The sequence below is a fragment of the Peromyscus eremicus genome, chromosome 5 (assembly GCF_949786415.1).
Source record: "Peromyscus eremicus chromosome 5, PerEre_H2_v1, whole genome shotgun sequence".
In the NCBI taxonomy this organism is placed as follows: domain Eukaryota; kingdom Metazoa; phylum Chordata; class Mammalia; order Rodentia; family Cricetidae; genus Peromyscus; species Peromyscus eremicus.
In genome coordinates, this window is record NC_081420.1 from 25,643,085 (window position 1) to 25,666,777 (window position 23,693).

The window sequence follows — 23,693 nt, forward strand, 5'->3', positions numbered from 1 at the left end:
AGACAGACAGGAAAGTTCAACGCCGGAAGTACGTCACTGGAAGTTCCGCTCCAGGCCGTAGCGCCCTCCAGGAGCATGTGCGTTACGGTGGCCGGAAAAGGCCAATCCGCGGTGCGATGTGGGGGTGTGGCGTCGATTGTAGGACCGGACCTGTGGTGTCCGTTCCTCCCCAGCCTTTCATTCTTGCTCCAACATGGTGTTTCCCGCCTCAGAAAGTCAGGCCTGTTATTCCCCGGCTGCTCTTGAAGACTTGCGCCCGTTGACCTCCTTCCTCCGGACAGCAGTGAGGTCCAGAGGACGTCACACTGGGACGTTCGAGCTCCCTGCGACACAGCCAGTTGGAGACAGCCCTCGGTGGGGACGGTTGGAAGGTGTTCTCGCTCCCGCGGAGCCGGTGTGCAGGAGGAAACGCGGAGCCCTTAGCCTGCGTCAGAGAAGCTCTATGGATCATGGAAGTGAGCACAGTTTTGCGCCCTAGACACGTTGGTGCGTTGTTTTGAGATGCAAGTGAAACAAGTGTGTTGTTTTTTAAAGTTGGTGTTAGTCCATTGAAATCCTAAAGTCAAAGTTTTGCGTTTGGCAGGAACTCCCATGACATCAATCACTGCATTTTTCCCCCTCAATGTTTAAATGCTCGCGTGCATTTGTGTGTGTACGCCAGCACACGTGTGAAGTTCAGAGAACAAGAGTCTTGGCGCCTTCCACCTTGGGCTGCAGGAACCGAGCTCAGGTCATCAGCGCTTTTTCCTGTTTAGCCCTCTCACAGGCCCTTACTACCTATCTTAAACGGCCTTACTACCTATCCCAAGTCGTGGGGTGGGGGAGAAGGCGCACGCCTTTAATCCCAGAACTCTGGAGGCAGAGGCAGGCGGATCTCTTGAGTTCCAAGCCAGGCTGGTCTGCCTAGCTAGTTCCAGGACATCAGGGCCACACAGAGAAACCCTGTCTCTGAAAAACAAACAAACAAACAAACAAAAATAACAGTTTTAGAGCTAATGGCTAACCGAACATTTGAATAAGTATTTTTAAAATCTAACAAATTTTCTAGGGACCGAAGTGAAAGATGGAAACGAAGTCCTTTTTTTTTTTTTTTTAGTAAATTGGCAGATTGTACAGAGCCATTGGAGGCATGAACAAACCTTTAAAAATGTAATTAGAGCAGATGGCTAAGTGGCTAAGAACATGGGAGTGTGGTTCCCAGCACCCAATTGGGCCACTAACAACTACTGTAACTCCAGTTCCAGGTAGAAGTATAATTGCAAGACACAGGTCCATGGAAAAGAAAAACATTTTGCATTTGGAAAACAACTTATGAGTTCCAGGACAGGCTCCAAAGCTACACAGAGAAACCCTGTCTCGAAACCACCACCACCTCCAGAAAAATGTGTAATGAATCTGATGATTGTCAGGCAATATTCACCCCTGATAACATCACACAACTTGTATTGTGCACGCCATTGTACCAACCTACAACAACAAACACTGCCTGAAATACCTCTGTTCAGATTTGAGACTTACATGTTACGAACTGCAGTGTTTTTTACTGTGCCTGCAGTTTTCTGGTCTTATAGAAATAATCATTTCATTACAGAAAACAGACTTAATATTTTCCTACTGTCATTCTTCGGCATACAGATATCAAAGTAGTATATCTTTGGATGGTATTATGTCAGATAAACAAACATCTGACTAATACGTAAATTTGCTTTCCTATTTAACAAATGGTAAAATTACTTGTATACCAAAAATTGTTTTAAAATAAATATATCTTTATGATTTGTTATCAGTGTTTTATTTACATGTAGTTTCACAGAAAAAAAGACTGAGCAGAAAAAGTTGTTTTTTTTTTTTTAAGCTGTGGTCTAATCTACACCACTTGATATAGAAAGAGGAGACTATAAATATGAAAATTAGGGCCTAAAAAGATGGGCTCAGCCATTATTACATACTGTCATATGTAATACATATGTAATACATACACCGTGCATACTGCTCTTACAAAGGACCTGAGTATGGATCTCGGCACCCAAGTCAAGTGGTCCACAACTTCTGTAACTCTATTTCTAGGGGATCTGACACCACTGGCCTCCAAGGACACATTGAATCACAAGCACATACCCACACAGAGATTCAAACACATACACATAATTAAAAGTAAATCTTTAAGAATAAAAGGAAAGTTAGTGGGGCCAGGGAAAGAGGAGTGCTGACATGGATCAACACTGCCTGAAAAGCTGTAAATAAAGTCCTTGCCAGACAATTATAATGTATAAATGGAAAATTAGTAATGTTATTTGTTTTTGCTCTTTTGGGGGCCCTCTACCCAGCTCCCAAATAAATCACACACAGAGGTTTATACTTAATTATCAATGCCCAGCCTTAGCTTGGCTTGTTTCTTGCCAGCTTTCCTTGACTTTAACTTATCCCACCTACCTTTTGCCTCTGGGCTTTTCTCATTCTCATACTTCTGTAAGTCTTACTCTTTCTCCATGGCTTGCTGTGTAGCTGGGTGGCTGGACCCTGGAGTCCTCCTCCTTCTCTGGCTACTTCTTTCCTCCCACATTTCTCCCTCTATTTATTCTCTCTGCCTGCCAGCCCACCCTATCCTTTCTTCTGCCTTGCCATCGGCCGTTCAGTTCTTTATTAGACCATCAGATGTTTTAGACAGGCTCAGTAACAACAGCTTCACAGAGTTAAACCAATGCAACATAAATGAAAGTAATACACCTTAAAATAATATTCTACAATATAGTAACACCCTTTAAGTAGTAGTGAAGACTGAACAGTAGCCCAATATGATGAATTATGAGAAAGCAATGCAAAGACTAATGAAACAGAAAACTTAAAACCAGATGGACGGTGTGCTGGCTTTTGTCAGCTTGATACAAACTAGTCACACAGGAAAAGGAAACCTCAAAATTGGGGACTTACCTCCATCAGACTGATCTGTGGGCATTTTCTTACTTATTGATGATGAACAGTCCAGCCTACTGTGGCCTGTGCCATCCCTGAGCTGGTGGGCCCGAGTACTGGAAAAAAAAAAAAATGGTAGCTGACCAAACCAATACGTTCCTTCTTCTTCCTACCTCTGCTCCTACTTGAGTTTCTGCTCAGAGTTCTGAAATGATGTACTGTGAACCAGATGTATTTGGTTGTGGTATTTAGTCACAGCAAGAGAAAGCAAGCTAAGGAAGGGTCTAGGAGAAGCACAGGCTCAGAGAGATGACTGGGATGGTAGGAAGCATCCCTTTGTAGGGAAATGAGCCTGATCTGTGAGAACAGGGAGTAGTATTGGGTAAATGATGTGAGTGTGGGATGTGAAATGCCTCCAAGGACAAGAAGAAGAATTTGGACTCTGGTTGGACCTACTTACCCTGTCTCCTGACAGATGTGTATGTTATTAGATCAGCAGAGACGCAATGGACTGGAACGTGGATTATGGACAAATATTATAAAGGAAAAATGGGCACAATTTGGTGACAGTAGCCGTGGGTGACGCAGGACTTCTAAGACACCTCCAATTTTTCAGACACTTGCCCAACATGCTGAAAGTAAACCAAAACAAGTGGAAACCAAGGCTGAATGTCATGGTGGCACCGCATAATCTCAGCAGTCAGAAGGCTGAGACAGGAGGATTGCCATGAACATAAGGCAGCCCAGGCTACATAGTAGCAAGACCCTGGGGGGGGGGAGCAAAACCAAAAAAAAAAAAAAATTTCAACCCCCGTCAATTGAGAGAGCAGGTGTGGTTTGGAAAAACTGTACAGTGTTGGATTTGACTTAATGATGTGATGTAGAAGGCATCAAGCAGAAATGCAGGATTTTATGAAAACTAAAAAGCTTCTGATAGTATTTTGGAAGTAACACTTTGTAGGACATTATTGGATAGACGCTACACACATTGGCTTGTTTTGGTCAAATCACTATTTACTGCCAGACCAAATCAGAAAATGATGTTTTAAAATCTGGAGTAGTGAACTTTACTAATTTTTTAAAATTATTATTTTAAGTGTATGGGAGTTTGGCCTGCATTTTTGTCTTTGTACCACATGTGTGCAGTGCCCAAAGAGACCAGAAGAGGTGTCGGATCCTGCAGAACTGGAGTTACAAACAGTTGAAAGCTGCAGTGTAGGTGCTGGGAATTGAACCCAGGTCCTCTGAAAGAGAAGCCAGTGCTCTTAACTGCTGAGCCATCTCTCCAGCCCCCTTACTGCTTTCTTATTGTGAAGAGGAAAGTCGTTGCACATAGTGATTGACATTAAAAGTGTGTCTTTCTCTTTTGTTTGCTTGTTTCTAAGAGGCCTTCCTTCCATCATTCGGCAGTTAGAAATAAGGACTCTCAAATGTTTTGGTCATCATCCCTGGCAGCACAAAAAAAGGGGGGGGAGCTATTATCATCATCTTCAGATCCTGTATGTTTTGAAGTAGATATTTTCCATGAAAATTTAGAAAGTCTGTCAGAGTTGGAAACAATAGACATCAGTGGTCCTTCTCAAGACATCTCTGACTCAGACTCACTCTTCTGTACAGAAGCCAGCTCTGTTGCTTCACACTTGCCTCGGGTGTGCACTCTGCAGTCAGAAGTTTGAGGGGATAACCCAGATTGCTGTCATGTGAACATGTTTTTTCAAAATTACGAGGAATGGTAAAAGATCTCCAGTAGACACAGAAGGAAGGGGCATGCAAGGCCTGGTTTTCTTACTCTTGGTGTGCAAAGGGTGGTGCAGTTTTACACATGCTGAAACAGATCCTTTCTGCTCATGAAGTTCCAGGCGTGCAGCTAGGGGACATGGCTACAGCTCGGTCACAAAGAGGATGAGAGCCTAAACAAGGGCCTGTCTCCTGCTCTAGTGCCTCTTCCACTGTGTCTGTCTGCAAATGAGTAGCTGTTGTGCAAGACATTGACAGCATCCATCCTGTATCTTCATGAGAGGTCCTACTGTCCTTTCTCATAAAATAAAAGACATCATGATGTCTCAAGATCTTCAAGAATGTTGAGTTTTGTAGACTGTAGTGGGTGGTTGTTTGAGCAATGCGCTGAAGCATCGCCGCTAGTGAGGTAGCAGGTAATTGTTAACACCTGCCTATGACCTTAAGGTACATGCCTCTGGGGTGTGCCCGCTTGGGGGACCCTTAAGACCTGGGATGCACACTACCTGGTGGCAGCATGGACCCCAAAGTTGGTAGGGTAAGTGTGACTCTCCTGGGTACCTCTGCCATCTTGGGAATCTAAAGTGGGCAGAATCAGCAGCCAGGCTGCCACTTTAATCCTAGCCATACTGCAGTTTGCAATGATCAGAAAAAGATTATAGATACACAAAAGACATATTCAGATGGAATAAACCTCTAAATGGTTTACATTGTGTGTAAATATATATATAGGCTTGAAAGAGAGAGGAAAAGGAGGATAGACAGTTATATAAAGAAATAGTTTAAAAAAATAAAGTCTTTAAAGATACAATAAAAGTAATATAATAAGACATGTAAAGATGGAAATCACACAGAGAGACTAGATTATATTGTCTTTGGGATTTTTACTGCAGAAAGACATTTGATTGTAAAGGCTGCTGAGTAAAACCAATATGTATATTTTAAAGGTATCTTGACTTCAAAATTTATGTCTAAGGATACACTGCTTTGGAAAAGAGGTTCTGCTTTTGTTTCCACAGAAGATGAGAACCTATGGATTGCTTCCAGGCTAATATGGTTTGATCAGCCAAGAACCCCTGAAAGGTCTCCAGTGACACCATGACCCAGATGATCCAACATCCAAAATCACCAACATCCAAAATCATCAATCAAAGCAACTGGCTGAGATGATCCATCCTCACAGGCTACTACAGCCAAGATTTAACTATAATTCTTAATTTTCTCAGGATCTCCATAAGGTTACCAGTGCCCCCAATCAGCAGGAAGTAGTAGGAAAAGTTATGCCCATTACTATACACAATTATAATTACTACAAACCTATCTCAACCTTCTTTATAATTTTTTAAACTACATCTCAAACCTAGTTAGAAAAAAAATCTTCTCTATTTAAACAGTTCCATTTTTACATAAACAGTTCCATAAATCATCAGCATTGATAGAGTCTATATACATAAGTAAATTCAAACTGTACCATTGTAATTTTTTAAACTAAATCTCCAACCTATTTAGAAAAATGAAATCATTACTGTCCATCTCATTTCTTAAGTTCAAAAGTTCAAAAAGAGTTCTGGTCAGCTGCCCATAAGTCTGTGTATAGCAAACAGCTCCAAATATGAGGAGTTCCATGACTGAAACTTTCAGTTCAAGCAGGTCTCTCTGAAACATTCACTTTTCAGCTACCGCTGTGCTTTGCAGTCTGTAGCCTTCCGTAACCAGGCTGTCTCTGATCTCTGTGTCCTGAGGCCAGAGAGCCTCCAAACAGCTCACAGCCACATGGGCTCAAGGCTCCTGTCAGCTGCTATGAGCTGAACTGTGGCCCTTCCACAGCAACCCTGGCTCTGGGAGGAAAGCCATTACCTGCTTCGCTGATGTTCCAAGTGCTCAGCAAACTGGGTCCCAGCGGCAGATCTTCAGTCTGGCTCTTCAGCCTGGAGCACTCAGCAGTTCTCACATGTCTCAGCTGTTTGTCAGGCACTGACGCTATTCTGCTGTCAGCCTCCAAAGCATTCTGGTTTCCAGTCTCTGCTGCTCGCCGTTCACCCTTCCAGCAGCAACGCAAGCTGCTGGGCTCTCAAAGCCACTGTCCACCATTCACCTTTCTCATGGTATAGTGGTATAGCGTCTTGTTTGGGCTTTCCAAGCTGCTGCCTGCCGTTAGCCTTTCTTACAGCTTAGGTGTTCACTTCTCACTATGGCTTCTTCACAGCCAAAAGACTGCAGACCCTCTTGCTGGCTCTGCTTTTGCTGGCTCTTGAGGTCCACTGCTTGGGAAGCTATGATGCTCCGTGGGTCTCAGCCATGGACACTTGGCTGCTACTTTCTGATGCTGTTTTTTGTTTGTTTGTTTGTTTGTTATTGGTGGCTTTTGGAACTGCTTAGTCTGCTAGGGATGCTACTTTCTGCATCCCAGGTTCCTACTCTACTCTAAATGACTTTATTAAATCTTCACCATATAATCCCTCTATTAAACCTTCACCATATCCTTAGACCTAAAGCCTATCTATACTTTATTTACAATTCTTATTTACAACTAGCATGGCCATTTACTATGTGTCATGGCCATTTTTTTACATTAAACATTTAGTCTCATTCAACATTTAAGTATTTAGACTCACATTCAACATTTATACTTCTTACAAGCTTATGTTCTTAAGGAAATTCTATAGGGCCACATTAGCAAATATACTTCTTACTCTTAACTAACTTACACTAGGAAGAATCTCTTAGCAAACTCTCTATAGGGCTACCATTAGCAAATATCTAACTTAGCAAACACCTAGAAGATTTCTTAACATTTACATTCTCTTCCAAGAAGATGGAGAGTAATTTTCTTTGGAGTTCATTTCAAACCCAAAAAGAGAATGAGAAGAAAAGAGAATGAGAAGAAAAACCTTCTAAGGAATATTCTGTTTATGAATTGCTTAGCTGGCAACTCAACAGATTTCCAATCATAAGAAGATAATTGTCTAAGTTGGAGTGCAGTTCCAGACCTGCAGCTTTCAGCAGGTTCCCCTCCTAGAGTATTTGTCTTGAGAGCTTAACATATTTCTAAGTGACTTCATTGCTCTTATAGGTAACTCTTTGTCATCCAGCTACCATACAAAACACTGTGCAGCTAATAGGCAATATAAGGCATTTTCTCAAAGGATCCTATATCTATCTGCTGTGGCACAGCTGGGTGGGGTGGTGGTGGCACACGCCTTTAATCCCAGCACTTGGAAGGCAGAGCCAGGTGAATCTCTGAGTTCGAGGCCAGCCTGGTCTACAGAGCGAGATCCACAACAGGCACCAAAACTACACAGAGAAACCCTGTCTTGAAAAACCAAATAATAATAATAATAATAATAATAATAATAATAATAATAATAATAATAAAATAAAAAAATTAAATAAAAAATTTTTTAAAAAGTGGCACAGCTCCAAGCTCTGTTTCCTTACAGTTTTTCATTGGAGCTGATACTCAACAAACTTTCAATTTTCCTCCTTCTTAATTTTTTAAAAGCTGCATTTTAAGTTTACTAAGAGCATCTTTTAATGTTATCAATGTTTCTATGGAATATTAAACACAACTCAATCTCATAAGATTTTTTTTAATTATCTCTTGTGAGGCAAGCTGTTTATTTGCTCTCAACTTTTTGGGAAGTAAATCTAAACTTTCTAGAAATGCTTAGGAAGGAAGTTTTATTTCCAGTTGAAAAAAAAAAAAACCAGTTTTTCCAGGCAATATCGCCATGTTTAGTGGAAAAACTACCTTTCCCAGAATGGATTTCTCTTATATCAGCCCGCTGTTACGAGCCTACCTTTTGGACTCCATTTCCCATGGTTCTTTTTCGGTCTGGGAGTTGACTTCAGGTTCCCTTTTACCGGCTTGCTTTCAAACAAGCTTTTTAAATACACTATGTGAGGATTCTTGAGTCAAAGGATTTCTGTTCTCTCTGAGGTGATCTTAATAGGTGTTTTTCTTTCATCTAATACTGACCCCAGATCAGAATCACACCTGCCTCGTTAGCACATGTTGAGGTGGGCATCCCTGATTCCAAAATTTCCGCGGGGCTCGTTCATTTGCTTCAGCCAGACAGTGAAAAGAACAAGAGCACTTAAAGCAAAGCTTTCCTGCAGCTCCTTCAGAGAGACTTTCCCTGATAGACGTCTTGTCCTGCTTGTTATTAAAGGAGGTTTTTGTTATCCCTAGCCTCACATTAGGAGAGGTGTACTTCCCTAATCAGAACTTTCACCTGGTCCAGTCCCCCATTGGGTTGCGTTCCTTTGTCCATGTGCTCTTGGAGGCAACAACCCTTCAGGGCTTCACTCCCTCGCCTCACCAGGAGTCAGTGGGGGAAAACCAAAAGTGCTTGAAACAAAGCTTTTCTGAGAAAGGTCCTTTCTCTCATAGAAAAAGAAAAAGCTTTCCTGGATAGTTTTCCATTCTGTCCTGGCTCAGATCCTCCCCCCAGACAGAGTTTCTGATGCTGCTTCTGCTGCAGCTGCAGACATAGCTCAGCTTCTACCATGCCAGCAGCTTCCTCAAGCTGCCCTACACTTTCCTGAGCATCTTTCTAGCTGCAGAAGAATTCTGGCTAGGGTCTGAAGTAATTGCTGTTTTTTCTGGCTCAAAAAAAAGACAGAACTTAAAGAGGTTTTGCCCTGTTCCAAGAAGTTTGTTGTTTTTTCTTAGAGTAAACCACAGGTAAATTCCTGCACTAATATCTCCAAGTGATTCTTACTTTTGTTCTTACAGAAAGAAAATCCGAGAGAGAAAGTTCTGAAAGGCTTTTTAGTTTTTTAGAGAGAGATTAAGTTTTTTTTTTTTAAAGATTTATTTATTTATTATGTATACATTGTTTGCCTGCATGTATGCCTGCAGGCAGAAGAGGGCACCAGATCTCATTACAGATGGTTGTGAGCCACCATGTGGTTGCTGGGAATTGAACTCAGGACCTTTGGAAGAGCAGCCAGTGCTCTTAACCACTAAGCCATGCTTTTAGTTTGAAAGAAAAAGATTAAGTTTTCCCAAATTTTCTGTTCTCTAAGCTTTTGACTTCATGGTCAAGAGGAAACGAATTCTGTTGGTATGTTGTAAAAATGCTCTCAGGCATTGCTGGCAGAGCAGAGGATTTTTGTTTCATCCATCTACATCTGCCACAGGGGAAATTTCTTTCCTCTGCTGCTTGGACTTAGCATTTTAGCTGTCTTCAGGCTAAAAGCTTCCATAGGAATCTTTTTTCTGCCTGATAAACTCAAAGAAGAGCTTTTTTCCTGTCCATTAAGCTCAAAGAAGAGGTTTTTTTTCTTCCCATTAAACTCAAAGTGGACAGATTTTTCCCTGTTTGTGTTCCTGGCCCCAAAGTTAGAAAAATAAAGACTTAGTTTCTCTGTCCAGTTGCATATCTTATTTTCTAAATCTTTCCTACACTACCTTACTCTTCTAAGTTTTACTTCTTACACTATATATTTCTGACTTTCCCTACTTTTCATAGAATTTAAGAGAGGGACAGAAAAAGAGAAATCTTGATAGAGAGATTCTATGCTGCAGCCTCAGACATCCTTCCAGTCTGTTTTTTCCTTTTCTCCCAAGGATAAAACCCCCTGCCCTATTTAGCTTTCACTACAAAACCAGATTGTTCCCTCTTCTTTAACTGGCAGAGCCGCACTCCCACTTTCGCCAAGCACTCTGGACATAAATATTTATATTATTTTTTCTTTTTTCTTAGTCTCTGTTCAGTGGTGCCATCTGTGGGGGACCATCCCTCACCCCCACATTTCCCCCAGAGTACTCTTGAGTAGGAGCAGCAGGAAATGTTAGATAGAAGGATAGAGGGGAGAGAAACAGATAGAAGATACAAGATAGACTGGGGGGGAGGGGCTGGATTCTAATCCATTGGGCCCGATTGTCTCTGCCCTAGGGTACTTAAAGGAATGCCAAGGGGTGGAGCAAATGACCTCCCCCCAGCACAGTCAAGTACAGACCATCTCAGACACCTGCACTCAGGCCTATGGTCCAATCATCCTCTCCCTGCAGACCTGTTGGGTAAAGCCCAAATGTGCTGCAACAATATGCAATAGAAATGTACTAAATGTACTAAAATTCACATTCTGTCTGTGAAGAAAAAAAAATCATAAAAACCTATAGAGTAGCAAACTTGTACAACCATTGTGGAAATCAGTATGGCCATTTCTCAGAAAATTGGGATCTACCTCAAGACCCAGCCATACCACTCTTGGGCATATACGAAAGGAATGCTCAATCATACCACAAAGATACATGCTCAACTATGTTCATAGCAGCATTACTCATAATAGCCAGAACCTGGAAACAACCTAGATGCCCGTCAACTGAAGAGTGGATTAAGAAAATGTGGTATATATACACAATGGAGTACTACTCAGCAGAGAAAAACAATGACAGCATGAAATTAGCAGGCAAATGGATGGAACTAGAAAATATCATCCTGAGTGAGGTAACCCAAACCCAGAAGGACAAACATGGTATGTACTCACTCATAAGTGGATACTAGATATAAAGCAAAGAACAATCAGACTGCAACCCACAGAACCAGGGAGGCAATATAGCAGGGGGGACCCTAGGATGACTGTGACTTATAATAAGTTTTGGTTTTACTCAATTACTGGGCAAGCCTCAATGAAACATTTCACTATTAGTATAAGAATTTGTACTGTATCAAGCTGATAATAGAAAAAAATAATAAATAAATAAATAAAATGAAAAAAACTATAGAGTAAATTCTGTACTCCTTTAGAAGAAGCTGATATTTTCTTGAAGTGTTAATAATGTTTTTAAATTATTATACAGGATGAAACAAAGAATATAAAAAGGGAAAACGAGTCTACACACATACTCTCTGAAGATATTTATAGCACACAAGGCAGTGTGATAAGTGGTAAGTATCCTTTGCTGCAATATAAAAAACAGAAAAACTGTGTGTCCTGTGATAATAACAATAATATCCAGGTACTGAGATTTATTTATATATATATATATATATATATATATATATATATATATATATATATATGTGTGTGTGTGTGTGTGTGTATGTGTGTGTGTATGTGTGTGTATAATAACATATGTTATTAAATAATTATAAAAATATATAATAACATATATATGTTATTAAAGTAAACCACAGGTAATCCTATGAAATGTTAGGGTTTTCTTTTTCTGAAATAAGAGTACTTTATATTTCCATTTTGCATTAAGAATCTGATTTGCTGAGAGTCATGTATCTTTAATGAGCAGGCTGTGATTCAAATTGTCTCAAACACTAGAATACCACACAAGCATTTTAGGAGATGTGTGTTGATATAACCAAAATTTCTTATTTTGTCTTAAACTGATACTGGGTTAAAAGCTAGTTAAGAGTTAGTCATAAAACACACTAACCATATTAATCAATGAAAGCCCAAATAATATATAGAAATTTGTTTTAATAATTATAAAGAATAGTAATTTTAAAAGATTTGGTAAACCTTACTCTAGAATTCATTATACACATGAATAAGAAATGCAAGTGGTGTGAGGATTATAAAAAGGCAACAAGGGCCCATAAGATGGTTCAGTAGATAAAGGTGCTTGCTGTGCAAGCCTGGTGACCTGGATTCAATCCCCAGGGTCCACATAAAAGAGAAAGGAGAGAATTCCACAGAGTTGTCCACTGACCCACACATGTGCTGTGGCATGTCTTCCTACACATATATACATATACAATAATAATAATGTTTAAGTTAAAGAGAAGTGATCGTTTGTAAACATGATTTTTCTACATAAGAAATTAATAAGCACCTACAAACTCCTAGAACCAATACGAAAGTTCAGAAGAATTTGCCCGGGGGTTGGTGGCACACACCTTTAATCCCAGCACTCGGGAGGCAGAGGCAGGCGGATCTCTGTGAATTCAAGGCCAGCCTGGTCTACAAAGCAAGTTCCAGGACAGCCAGGACTGTGACACAGAGAAACCCTGTCTCAAAACAACAAAAAAAGAATAGAAAAAGTTGTTTTGTTTGAAATAACACACAATTCTTAAAAGATTCCAATATTTATTTTTAAGTATAACAGTTACAACATATGTTTATGGTAACTCATCATCTTTCTTTTTCTAATAAGATGTCAACCTTGGGAATTACTCAGAGAGTGTACAGAATCAACCAGCTAACACTAGGATTTCTTCCTCGAGACAATTTGAACCCATTTGCAAATTTCACTGGATAGAAGCATTTAATGATGAGATGACATTTCAAGACCTGGGGGAGGATTTTTCTTACTCGGAGAAGCCAGAGTTGCAAAGCCAGGAATATAATGATACAGCAGATGCCAGCGAGAAGCTAGATGCATATAAGGGAGAAAGTCCAATGGAAGACAGCATTTCTGAAAATAAAGACCAACTTGTTGATGAGCATGTCAGGAGATCTCCTCGAAGTCTTTCTCTGAATTACTACAGAGGAGAGACGCAGCCATGTGTGGGAAAGTCACTGGCTAGAAGCACTGTTGTAGATGTCGCCCTCAACATCAGTCAGCCTCAAAGCTTTCTGTGTAAAGAAAATGTCTGTGGAAGTGGTGAAGAAGCATTTGATGGTGAGAATTGCTTAGACCTGCTTGACTTCAGAACTATCTATGAAACAGAGGAGGTAAGATCGAACATTGGTGTCATTAAAGCCTGTAGCGTGTTAATGGATGCAGGGGTGCTTTTACTGTTTACAAACACACAATCTGAGACTTTCCAAATATCGTTAAATCGTCAGGTCAGTTCAAGGGACTGTGCTTCCGTGGAGATCTTAACCAATCAGATACAATTTTTCCTAATAAATTCAGTCCATACTTATAGAGTAGCTCTACCAAATGGTTATTTCTCTAAGGATTATGATTCACTGTCTTACTCTTAATATTTACATGGCGTAGTGTCAACATGGCGTAGTATCAACATGGCGTAGTGTCAACATGGTGGATTACACCAAACCAGCTGAGACTCAAGAGTTGGCCTTGTGGGAAAGGTTGAGAAAGGGAGGTGGTACAGAGGTGTCTATTAAATTGTGTGACAAAAAATGCCAAAGACTTGTCTATTTTGTTGGACTTCTTTGGATAAGCAAATACTTCCTTGTCTTGGGTGTCATTGGTTGTGGTCACCTGTGATATCCTAAATGCATTGATGACATCAACAGTAGAAAGTCTGTGTGTTCAATAAACAACCTCGGCAGAAGGGTTTAATCCAACAGTAGTGGAAACAATCACTTTGCAGTTTGAGTTTCATAAGAAAAGGTATTACTCATCTGTCTGTGACTATGAGCAGGTTTTTTGTTTATTGATTTGGAAATTAGACAGCAGTATTTGAAAAAGAACTTCCTAGAATGTTGATTCCTAGAAACCAGCATTTCCAAGATCTGTTTAATTTAGGTTTCTCAAAATTGTGTATTCCTTTCCCCATTGCATTTAGATCCCCCCCCCCCAGGAGTTAACAGGTACTCTCGAGAACTTATTGTGTACAAGACAGCTATGTAATGGTTATATAATGTTAAAAATAACCAAATAAGAAAAACACATGGCTCTTCATGAAAATATCATCCTAGTAAAAGAGACAGCTATTAACCAAACAAGCACACAAACCACTGTGCACGTGACTCTTAGAACTGTACAGGGTGATGGTTGCCTCTGCTGAGGGTATTTCACCAGGCAAGAGAGTGTGGGGAGGCTTCCTTGAAGTAGTCCTTGGGCTGAGCTCTGATGGGTAAATAAAGGTCCATTGAACAACTGTGGATTGGGAAGCATTCCACGAACAAGGGGCAATATATCTGTGGACTCCCTGTACCTGAGAGGTCTGTGGTACCTACTAGGACCTCAAGGAAGCCGAGAGTCTAGGAAACATGGAGCTGCAGCGAGCAGGGGCTATGGAAGAGGAGGATGACAGGGTACTAGGGTATGCTATCAGTAGCAATTAGCAGGATCTTGGGAACCTTGCTTAGATAACTGACTTTATCCCAGGGCAATGAAAAGCCATTAAACATGCAGGGGCTCAGCATCTCTAAGTTGATATAATACTACCCCTACAGATACCTCATACAGGGGTTTTAATTTCATATTCATTTCAGTGTTCTATACCACAACTGTGCAGTCTTCTGCTACATACACACACCCAGCAAAATTGTATTGTGGGCATAAAGTCAATCTTGAAGTATGTCTGCCATTCTAATGTTCATAGGAGTCAGCATGGATGAAGTATTAAAGATCTTTATAGTCTATAGGGTAATTAATACATTTGCTTAATTGATTTTGAAACCAAAGAAAGCACCTTATATGTGACCAAGGTTTACATCATAAAAGATCATGAGAGCCCAAATATAATTTTTCTTTTATCTAAGTAAATATGATACACATGTCTAACTTATGTCTATGCTTGTGCTTTGCCATGCTGTTGGGAGTTAATACTCAGCAGTCTACTCTTTCACATTTATTTACTATAATTTACAGCCTGAAGTTTCTTCAAAAGAAATAGAGAATTCTGGGGAGATTTCTGAGATGTCAGTTAGTCACCAGGAGGAAGTCACAGAAGACGGTGTAGACAGCCTCGCCATTACCTCATCTTGGTCTCCAGCGGGCATCTTCAAGAGCAGATCTCAGGACAAGTGCATGACGCCTGATAGGGAGCAAAGCTTTGAAAACTTGGAGCCTCTGGAAGAGGACATGGCTTTAAATGAAGCCTTGCAGAGATTAAAACAGACTAACAAAAAGCAGGAGAAGCAGATCCAAGACCTCCACGGTAGGAACCTGCACTTAGAAAGCAGACTTAAAGAACTACAGATGAAGGTCAGCAAACAGCAGGTGTTGGTTGACATCATAAACAAACTAAAGGAGAACATGGAGGCGTTAATTGATGACAAATACAGCGTCCTCCTAGAGAAGAATGATATCAACAAGAAATTTCAGGATCTGCAGGAGGTTTCGGCTACCGCCAAAAAGCACCTTCAGGAATCCAAGAAAGACAAGGAGACATTGCAGCTCCAGGTTAAAAAGATCAAGGTCCATTACGTCCGTTTACAGGAAAGGTACATGGCCGAGATACAGCAGAGAAACAGATCGGTCAGCCAGTGCCTGGAGATAGAGAAGACCTTAAGCCAGAAAGACGAAGAGCTACAGAGACTGCAGCAGCAGAAAGGCGAGCTGGAGATTGCCACCAGTTCTGCTTTGGGCTTGTTGAAAAGGGAGAACGAGATCCGGGAACAAGAGTTCTTGGCCTTTCAGGAGGAATTCCAGAGGCGGGAAAAGGAGAACCTGAAAGAAAGACGGAAATTGAAATCGAGAGTTGAGAAGCTGATAGCGGAAGTGAAAAGTTTGCTCTTCTCCTGCGAGAGCGAGAGAGCTAAAAGTACAAAGCTCCAGCAGCAGGTCGACGAGCTGAAGCAGGAAAAGGAGGAGCTCCAGCAGCAGGTCGACGAGCTGAAGCAGGAAAAGGAGGAGCTCCAGCAGCAGGCTGCAAAGGGGGAGGCACAAACTTGCACCCCTAACTTTGAGATAATCCAGTCCAGGGAGCAGCTGGAGGAAGTGATGGAGGCAGCCGGCACCCAGGTACTGATGCAGATGCTGAGTGTCTAACGCAATCCCCAAAGTTTCAAGTGGTCAGTGTTGGACATTTAGACTTGATACTCAGATATAGTACTTGTTTGTAGGAAGAATTATTATTTTTTAAAATAGAAACAAAGGGAAATGTACCACAGATTTAGAGAAGTTTCCACTGGTTTCTGGGTACTCACCTTAAAGAACAATAATTCTTGGCTTGTGTTGATTTTGGTAGAGGTGACAGTTAACCTGGGAGTTTTATGAGTACCCATGACCTCTCCTTAAGAATCATCTCTACAGGAATTCCTTGAAAGAGGATTTTCTCTCTTTCTTTCTTTCTTTCTTTTTTTTTTTTTTGTTTTGTTTTGTTTTGTTGGGAATTGTAGGGCATGTCTGATTTACTTGGACTACCAGAAGATTTTTGAAATATGGTTTCAAATCTAATTTAGCAATAAACTGAATAAAATTGTTCTTTTTCTTACAAAGTAAAACTATAGCACATATTACTTGTAAAATTATAAAACATAGAAAACAGCATTAAAACCTTTTATCAACACGTTTACAGAAACTGAATTTTTAATGTCATTCTAAAGCTTTGTTTTGTTTTGTTTGTTTGAGCAAAATACTTAAAAGCACATCCAGGAAGGGGTAGTTTTCACAAGTCAGGGCACACCTGGTATAGTTCTTCCTTAAAGTATACGAATCTCGAAGTAGAACAAAATCTCAAATCTATTTCGGTTGGTTTGTGACAGGGTCTTGGTGTGTAGCCCAGGCTGGCTTGAAACTATGCAGTCAAGGCTGGACTTGACCTCGAGATGCTAATGCCTGCGACTCTGAGTGTTAGATTTTCAGGTATGAGCCACTGCCCTGCCTAGGTAAAGTTAATCCTTGTTAGTTGACTGGTTAGGAAGAAAGCTGATCTGGTAGCTGTGGTGGTGTATGTCAAGGGTCAACTTACTGAAGAAAGCAAGCCAGTTGGAGCTAGGAAACTGGACAAGTCTAGTGTACTTTAAAAATTATTTAATTGTTGGTTGATTGGTTGTTATGTAGACCAAGCTGGCCTCCTATTTCCTGTGATTCTCCTGCCTCTGCCTTCCAAGTAGTTACAGGCATGTGCCACCATGTCCAGCTTTGTTTATTTTCATCTTGTAGTAACTTGAATGGAGTTGGTATATTGCTGTGAACATGTCATGGAGTCATTCTCATAATAATTATGTGTTATTTGAGAGTAAATCTATTATTTTTTGGAAAATACTGTTATCTTTGTTTAAAAACAAAACAAAACTAAAGAGCTCTCTAAGAATTGCCTAGATCAGTGATTCTCAATCTTGGACATGCACAGCATGACAAGGAGGGCTTGTTGACATATAGACTATATAGAACATGCTGTTCTAGCAGATCCCGGGGGGAATGGATGGTGCTGTTCCAGGGGCCACACCTCAGAGCGGCCGACTTCAGCAGAGACCTCGAGTTTAGTGCCTCCCAAACCACGGTACTTTCCCAGGTGGTTTAACTACAGAGGTTTAACACGACATAGATTTTTCCCCCCACTAGTTTTTGTGTTAAGAAGTCAATTTCCCGGTCTTATCTTGACTAAAGAATTTCTTTAGCCGGGCGGTGGTGGCGCACGCCTTTAATCCCAGCACTCGGGAGGCAGAGCCAGGCGGATCTCTGTGAGTTCGAGGCCAGCCTGGGCTACCAAGTGAGTTCCAGGAGAGGCGCAAAGCTACACAGAGAAACCCTGTTTCGAAAAACCAAAAAAAAAAAAAAAAAAAAAAATTTCTTTAACATCTCCAAATTCTCACTGTTTTTGCTTTTTCTTTATTCTAGGTCCATTTTCTCAAAACGTGCTCTGAGAGCATCTGTAAAGTCAAAAGCACTTTTATTAGGAAATGACTGATGTGGTGTAGCTGTTTCTTCTGCCTTCTGTCTCTGTGTCTTTTCAATGATCCCAGTAGAGCCTTTCTGGGGCGGAGCATCCGAGCTGCGGTGATGAGGGTCCAGGAAGCATTTGCTAGTCTCAGCGGAAAACAAGTGGCAGTTATTGGTTATGATGGCCCTTGTCTTTGGATCTGCATCTGCGACTCCTTCCTCCTCCCTCCCTCCCTCCCTCCCTCCCTTCTTCCTTCTCTCCCTTCTTCTTCTTTTTTTTTTTTTTTTTTTTTTTTGGTTTTTCGAGACAGGGTTTCTCTGTGTAGCTTTGCGCCTCTCCTGGAACTCACTTGGTAGTCCAGGCTGGCCTCGAACTCGAACTCACAGAGATCCGCCTGCCTCTGCCTCCCGAGTGCTGGGATTAAAGGCGTGCGCTACCACCGCCCGGCCTTTTTTTTTTTAAGACGGAGTTTTATTATGTAGCCTAGGTCGGCTTTAGACTCACGGTGATCTTCCTGTTTTAGGCTCCTGGTTGTTTGGATCACGGGTGGGTGAACCACCATTCCTTGCCCAGCCATACCTTTATAGCAAGACACAAACTGCTTAAGAAATAAGGTTGTTTGGGGGCTAGCAAGATGGCTCCATGGGTAAAAGCACTTGCCATCAAGCTTGAGAACCTGAATTCAGTTACTGAAATTCACATGGTGGAAGCAAAGATCTGACTCCCCAAATTGTTCTGTGACCTCCACACGTGTTGCACACACAAAATGAAATGTAATAAACAATACAAATATTTTTTATTCATTTAGCAGATATAAAGAATGTTCTTAAGAGGAAAAATTAGTTTGAAAAGTGGATCAGACTCAGAACTCATATAACATACTATATATATTTGTAACTAAGTTAGTAGCAGGGAACAAAGACATTATTATTGCTGGGTATGATGCACATGCTTATAATCTCAGACTTTTGGCGTCTGAAGCAAAAGGATCCCAAATTGGAAGCCAGGCTTGGCAACATAGTCTTAAAACTTTAAAGGATGGGCAGGGGCAGATAAGTGATGGAGAATTTGGCTCTGCATTTGGGAATACTAGTTTTGATGACCTCTCTCAAAAGACATTGTTGCTTTTCCCATTGTTATTTCTCAAGTGTGTGGTATTTTAGAAGCTGTGTAACATGTGGTAATGTAATTGCTCTCCTGGCTGATGGGATGTGTATCAGTCACTATTCTGTTGCTGTGAAGAGACGCTGTGACCAAGGCAACTTTCATAAAAGAAAACATTTAATTGGGGCTTGCCTATAGTTTCAGAGGTTTAGTCCATTATCGTCATGGTGAGGAGCGTAGCGGCATGCAGGCGGGCACTGAAGCAGTAGCTGAGAGCTATATCAGATCTGTAGGGAGAGGGAAAGACTCTGGGCCTGGCGTGGAAACCTCAAAGCCCACCCCCCAGTGATGCACCTCCTCCAACAAAGTCACACCTACTCCAACTAGGCCTCACCTCCTTATCCTTCTAATCCTTTCAAAAAGGTCCACTCCCTGGTGACATTCAAATATATGGGCCTATGGGGAACATTCTGATTCAAACCACCACAGGGTGTGTGGATCAAAGATGAGAATCCTGCTGCCTTTTCAACTACAGAATTAAAATTAAATGTAAATGAATCCGGGTCTGTAGCACAGGAGGAGCACCTGCTTAGCACAAGTGAATCCCTGAGTCTGAACCCCAGTACCCCAAATCTGCAAAAACTAGAAAACTGCTCCTCCACTAGCGTTTTTAATTTTGAGAACATAATTTTAGTAAAAGGTCTATTTATGTTGAGATATAATGGATTGTTAGCCAAGTGAATTGGTAAACAAATACTCTAAAACATTCTGTTACAATTTCTAATGTAAAAAATATGGTCCTCAATTTTTTTTTTGTTTTTAAGAGTATAAAGGTATCCCAAGGAAAGATGCTTCAGAAACCTGCTCATAGCTTTTAAGTGTAGAGCTTTATCAGTATTTTACCTAAAGGCTAATATGGGTCCTTTGACTTTGTTGTGACACATCTGAATTGTGTACATATAGGGTACAAAGTGGCTCCATTCTAATTTGTTCGTGGATTGCTCGCCTTGTAAAGAGACCCTGGAACTCCCACCTATGACGAGGACTTCCCCACTGGCCTCTAGAATCCACAGTCTTTTGGCCCTGACAATAGGACTTCTCACATGTCAGGTAAAAAATAAACAAAATAAAAAAATAAATCAGCTCTTCCAGTGGGGTTGGGGTGAGCTGAGAGAGGCTGTGAAAGGTCTCAGAATTAAGTCATAGGAAAAGAAAAGACAGACCTCCAACCACCCAGCCCTCTCCTGATGCCTCATACTGTTTATCTTTGGCATCCAGTTCCCACAACTGTATACAGTCAGGTGTAATGAAAAAGTGATAAAGAATAAAGATACTAACTAGATATCTAGAACGTCTTCCTTCCAGAGCAGTTGTCTTATATTTTGGGCCAGTCTGCTCTTACTGATTGTTCACATTACTGATTTGTTTGCCTTATTAAAAATAATTTGGGGCAGAGAGACATCTGTACATGAGTAGAATGAAAAATGAAGTAACAATGTTGGAGAGGTGGCTCAGGGGTTAAGAACTGTCCTCCCACAGGACCCAGGTTCGATTCCCAGCATCCACATGAAGGCTCAGAACTGCCTATAATTTCAGTTCCAGGGGCTCTAACTGCTCTTAAGACCTCTGTGGGCACCAGACATACATGCAGGCTGTATAAACGCCCATATATCCATAAAATATCAAAAAATACCAATATATCCATTAGAGAGAGAGAGAGAGAGAGAGAGAGAGAGAGAGAGAGAGAGAGAGAGAGAGGAAGGGAGAGAGGAGAGAGGAGAGAGGGAATTTTTAAATGAAGTATCAATGAGTTCAAATCCTGGCCCCACATGTCTTGGTTATGTGACTTGTGCAAGTAACATGAACTTTCTCAGCCTGTTTCATTAAATAAGGAACCATACTTGCTCTCTGTCCTGGGCAGCAACTGCATTCAACAAAATGATATGAAAGGGTATGTACTTGCTAAATTTTCAAATTAGCTTTTTCTTCTGTTGTATATTTCTTCCATTGTAAGTACATTCATCTGAGCTGAAGTATGAGTGCATAGCTTGCCATGGTTTTTGTTTTTGTTTTTATTTTTATTTATTATTGATTTATTTATTAGTGTTCTGAGACAGGGTTTCTCTGCATATCTCTAGCTGTCCTAGAACTCACTCTGTAGACCAGGCTGGCCTCAAACTCAGAGATCTGCCTGCCTTTGCCTTCCAAGTTTTGGGATTAAAGGCGTGTGCTGCCATTTCTTGATTCTTGAAAAGTCAGTGAAATGAATCACTAGGAAGGCATGCACCACCATGCCTTGCTCTCATTGCTGTGTTTTCAATATGATAAAACCCTTTGTATCATCTAGCTAAATGTTGTTAAACATCAGTATTTGTTGAATGCCAGATAGCACACTAAGCCTTTTGTGTGCAGATCACAGATCTCAAAGCTGTGGCCCACAAACACATAACTGTGTTTTTAAAGGTTTGACTTAAATGTGGTGTAGACTCTTCTTGGTTACTAGCTTTTCTATCCCAGCCTCCTGACAGCTGCTTATGTGCAGTAGTTGCTTAGATTTCCCCTGGTTCCTGGCTGCTGTTCTTCAGTCTGTTTGTTGGCTGCTGCTGTACTGGATGTCTTAATAGCAGTGTATCATCAGCCCTCTCAGTGGATCCCACCCCACTCCAAATAAATACTTCCTGTTTGCCTATTCTGTATCTCCCACCCCACTAGATACACAAACCTTCTGTTTGTTCTGTACCCAATGCAGAGTCAAGCCTATAATGAGCTTGCAGCAAGTATTTGTTGACTTCCTGACTATCCCTGGAGGCACTTACATTCAAACATTTACTGTCCCTGACATGTTTGAATCAACCTAACATCATTCTTTGTCTTATTAGGCTTTTGTTTTTAACTCAGAAAAACAAAGCAAGCTTTAGAAGAGTTGAACTCTTGTCCAAAGTTTCACATGTGAGTAATAGAACTCAAGCACAAAGCCTTGCACATTAGACCTCTAGGTTATCTTGGTATAGTTACCTTCATCCTGGCTACTCTTGAACTACCTAGTTGCAATGTTGTTGAGAATGTCTGGCTGTTCTAGTGTCAGAGGTAGCAATTTATTTAAGTTTGGGTATGTACACTGGCCAGGCTAAGGAGCAATATAATATGAATGTATAAGCATGCATTTATTATAGATGAGGATAAGCAAGTATGCTACCTACTCCTTTTGTTGTTGGTTTTGTTTGTTTGTTTGTTTTTTGAGACAGGGTTTCTCTGTAACCCTGACTTTTCTGAAACTAGCTCTGTAGACCCAGGCTGGGCTCGAACTCACAGAGATCTGCCTGCCTCTGCCTCCCATGCTGGGATTAAAGGTGTGCACCACCACCACTGGGCACTACCCAACTACCCACTCTTTTTTTTTTTTTTTTTTTTTTTTTGGTTTTTCGAGACAGGGTTTCTCTGTGTAGCTTTGCGCCTTTCCTGGAACTCACTTTGTAGCCCAGGGTGGCCTCGAACTCACAGAGATCCGCCTGGCTCTGCCTCCCGAGTGCTGGGATTAAAGGCGTGCGCCACCACCGCCCGGCCCAACTACCCACTCTTAATGGCAATGAATGGGCATGAGTGAATCCACGTGCAGGCTTTCATATTAACTCTGAGATAATGAAGAACATTTGAAGCATGGATTCAATATGATTTATCTCCTTTGGCCCCTTATATCTGAAAGGAGGTTTTCCTTCTCCATTTTAGCTTCAGAGAAAATTTCAATCTAGTTTCTCAAACCATCATCCTTAGGATACCGTCATTCCTGATGCTGAACATTGCCAAGAAAGTAAGAAAACTAATGACATAATGCTGCAAAAACTGAAGAGCTTTCACCTTAGAAAGAGAGATTTAGAGAAAGAGGTACTGTGTTCTTTATTCTAAAACCTGATTCAGTTTAGTGGGAAGAGATAGCTAAGACATCACAGAACAGTTGCTCCTAAAGTTTCGGATTTGTTTAAGAAGTGCTTGGGGACCAGACTAGCTTATTATGCCTCTTAGAAGTAGACATACACCGGGCGGTGGTGGCGCACGCCTTTAATCCCAGCACTCGGGAGGCAGAGCCAGGCGGATCTCTGTGAGTTCGAGGCCACCCTGGGCTACAAAGTGAGTTCCAGGAAAGGCGCAAAGCTACACAGAGAAACCTTGTCTCGAAAAACCAAAAAAAAAAAAAAAAAAGAAGTAGACATACTAGCCAAAATTTGACTTATTTACAAAATAAATTTGCATTGGGAAATTTTATTCACAGGGGCTGATGACAGGCTCAGTTGCTAGGGACCCGTGCCACCATGCCCAGTGACTTGAATTCGACCACTGGAACCCACATGGTAGAAGAAGAGAACAAACTCTCAGAAGTTTTCCTCTGACTGCTACACATGCACAAACACACACACATACACACGAAATAAATAAGTGTAATAAAAATGAAAGAAAATTTTTTTTCATTTTCTCATGGCATTAATGATTCCTAAAGAGGAGTTCGTC

At 41.1% G+C, this 23,693-nt stretch overlaps 1 protein-coding gene across 1 annotated transcript in view; it reads left to right on the plus strand.

Moving 5' to 3' along the window:
* The first annotated feature begins 105 nt into the window (after positions 1-105).
* Cage1 (cancer antigen 1) overlaps positions 106-23,693 on the plus strand; it is a 38,816-nt gene continuing 15,228 nt past the window's right edge. Inside the window, exons 1-7 of the mRNA XM_059263154.1 lie at positions 106-455; positions 11,462-11,549; positions 12,773-13,293; positions 15,128-16,042; positions 16,085-16,222; positions 20,154-20,300; positions 22,962-23,072. Of these exons, the coding sequence (XP_059119137.1) occupies positions 450-455; positions 11,462-11,549; positions 12,773-13,293; positions 15,128-16,042; positions 16,085-16,222; positions 20,154-20,300; positions 22,962-23,072 (1,926 nt within the window). The 5' untranslated portion in view covers positions 106-449. The remainder of the gene's footprint in view (positions 456-11,461; positions 11,550-12,772; positions 13,294-15,127; positions 16,043-16,084; positions 16,223-20,153; positions 20,301-22,961; positions 23,073-23,693) is intronic.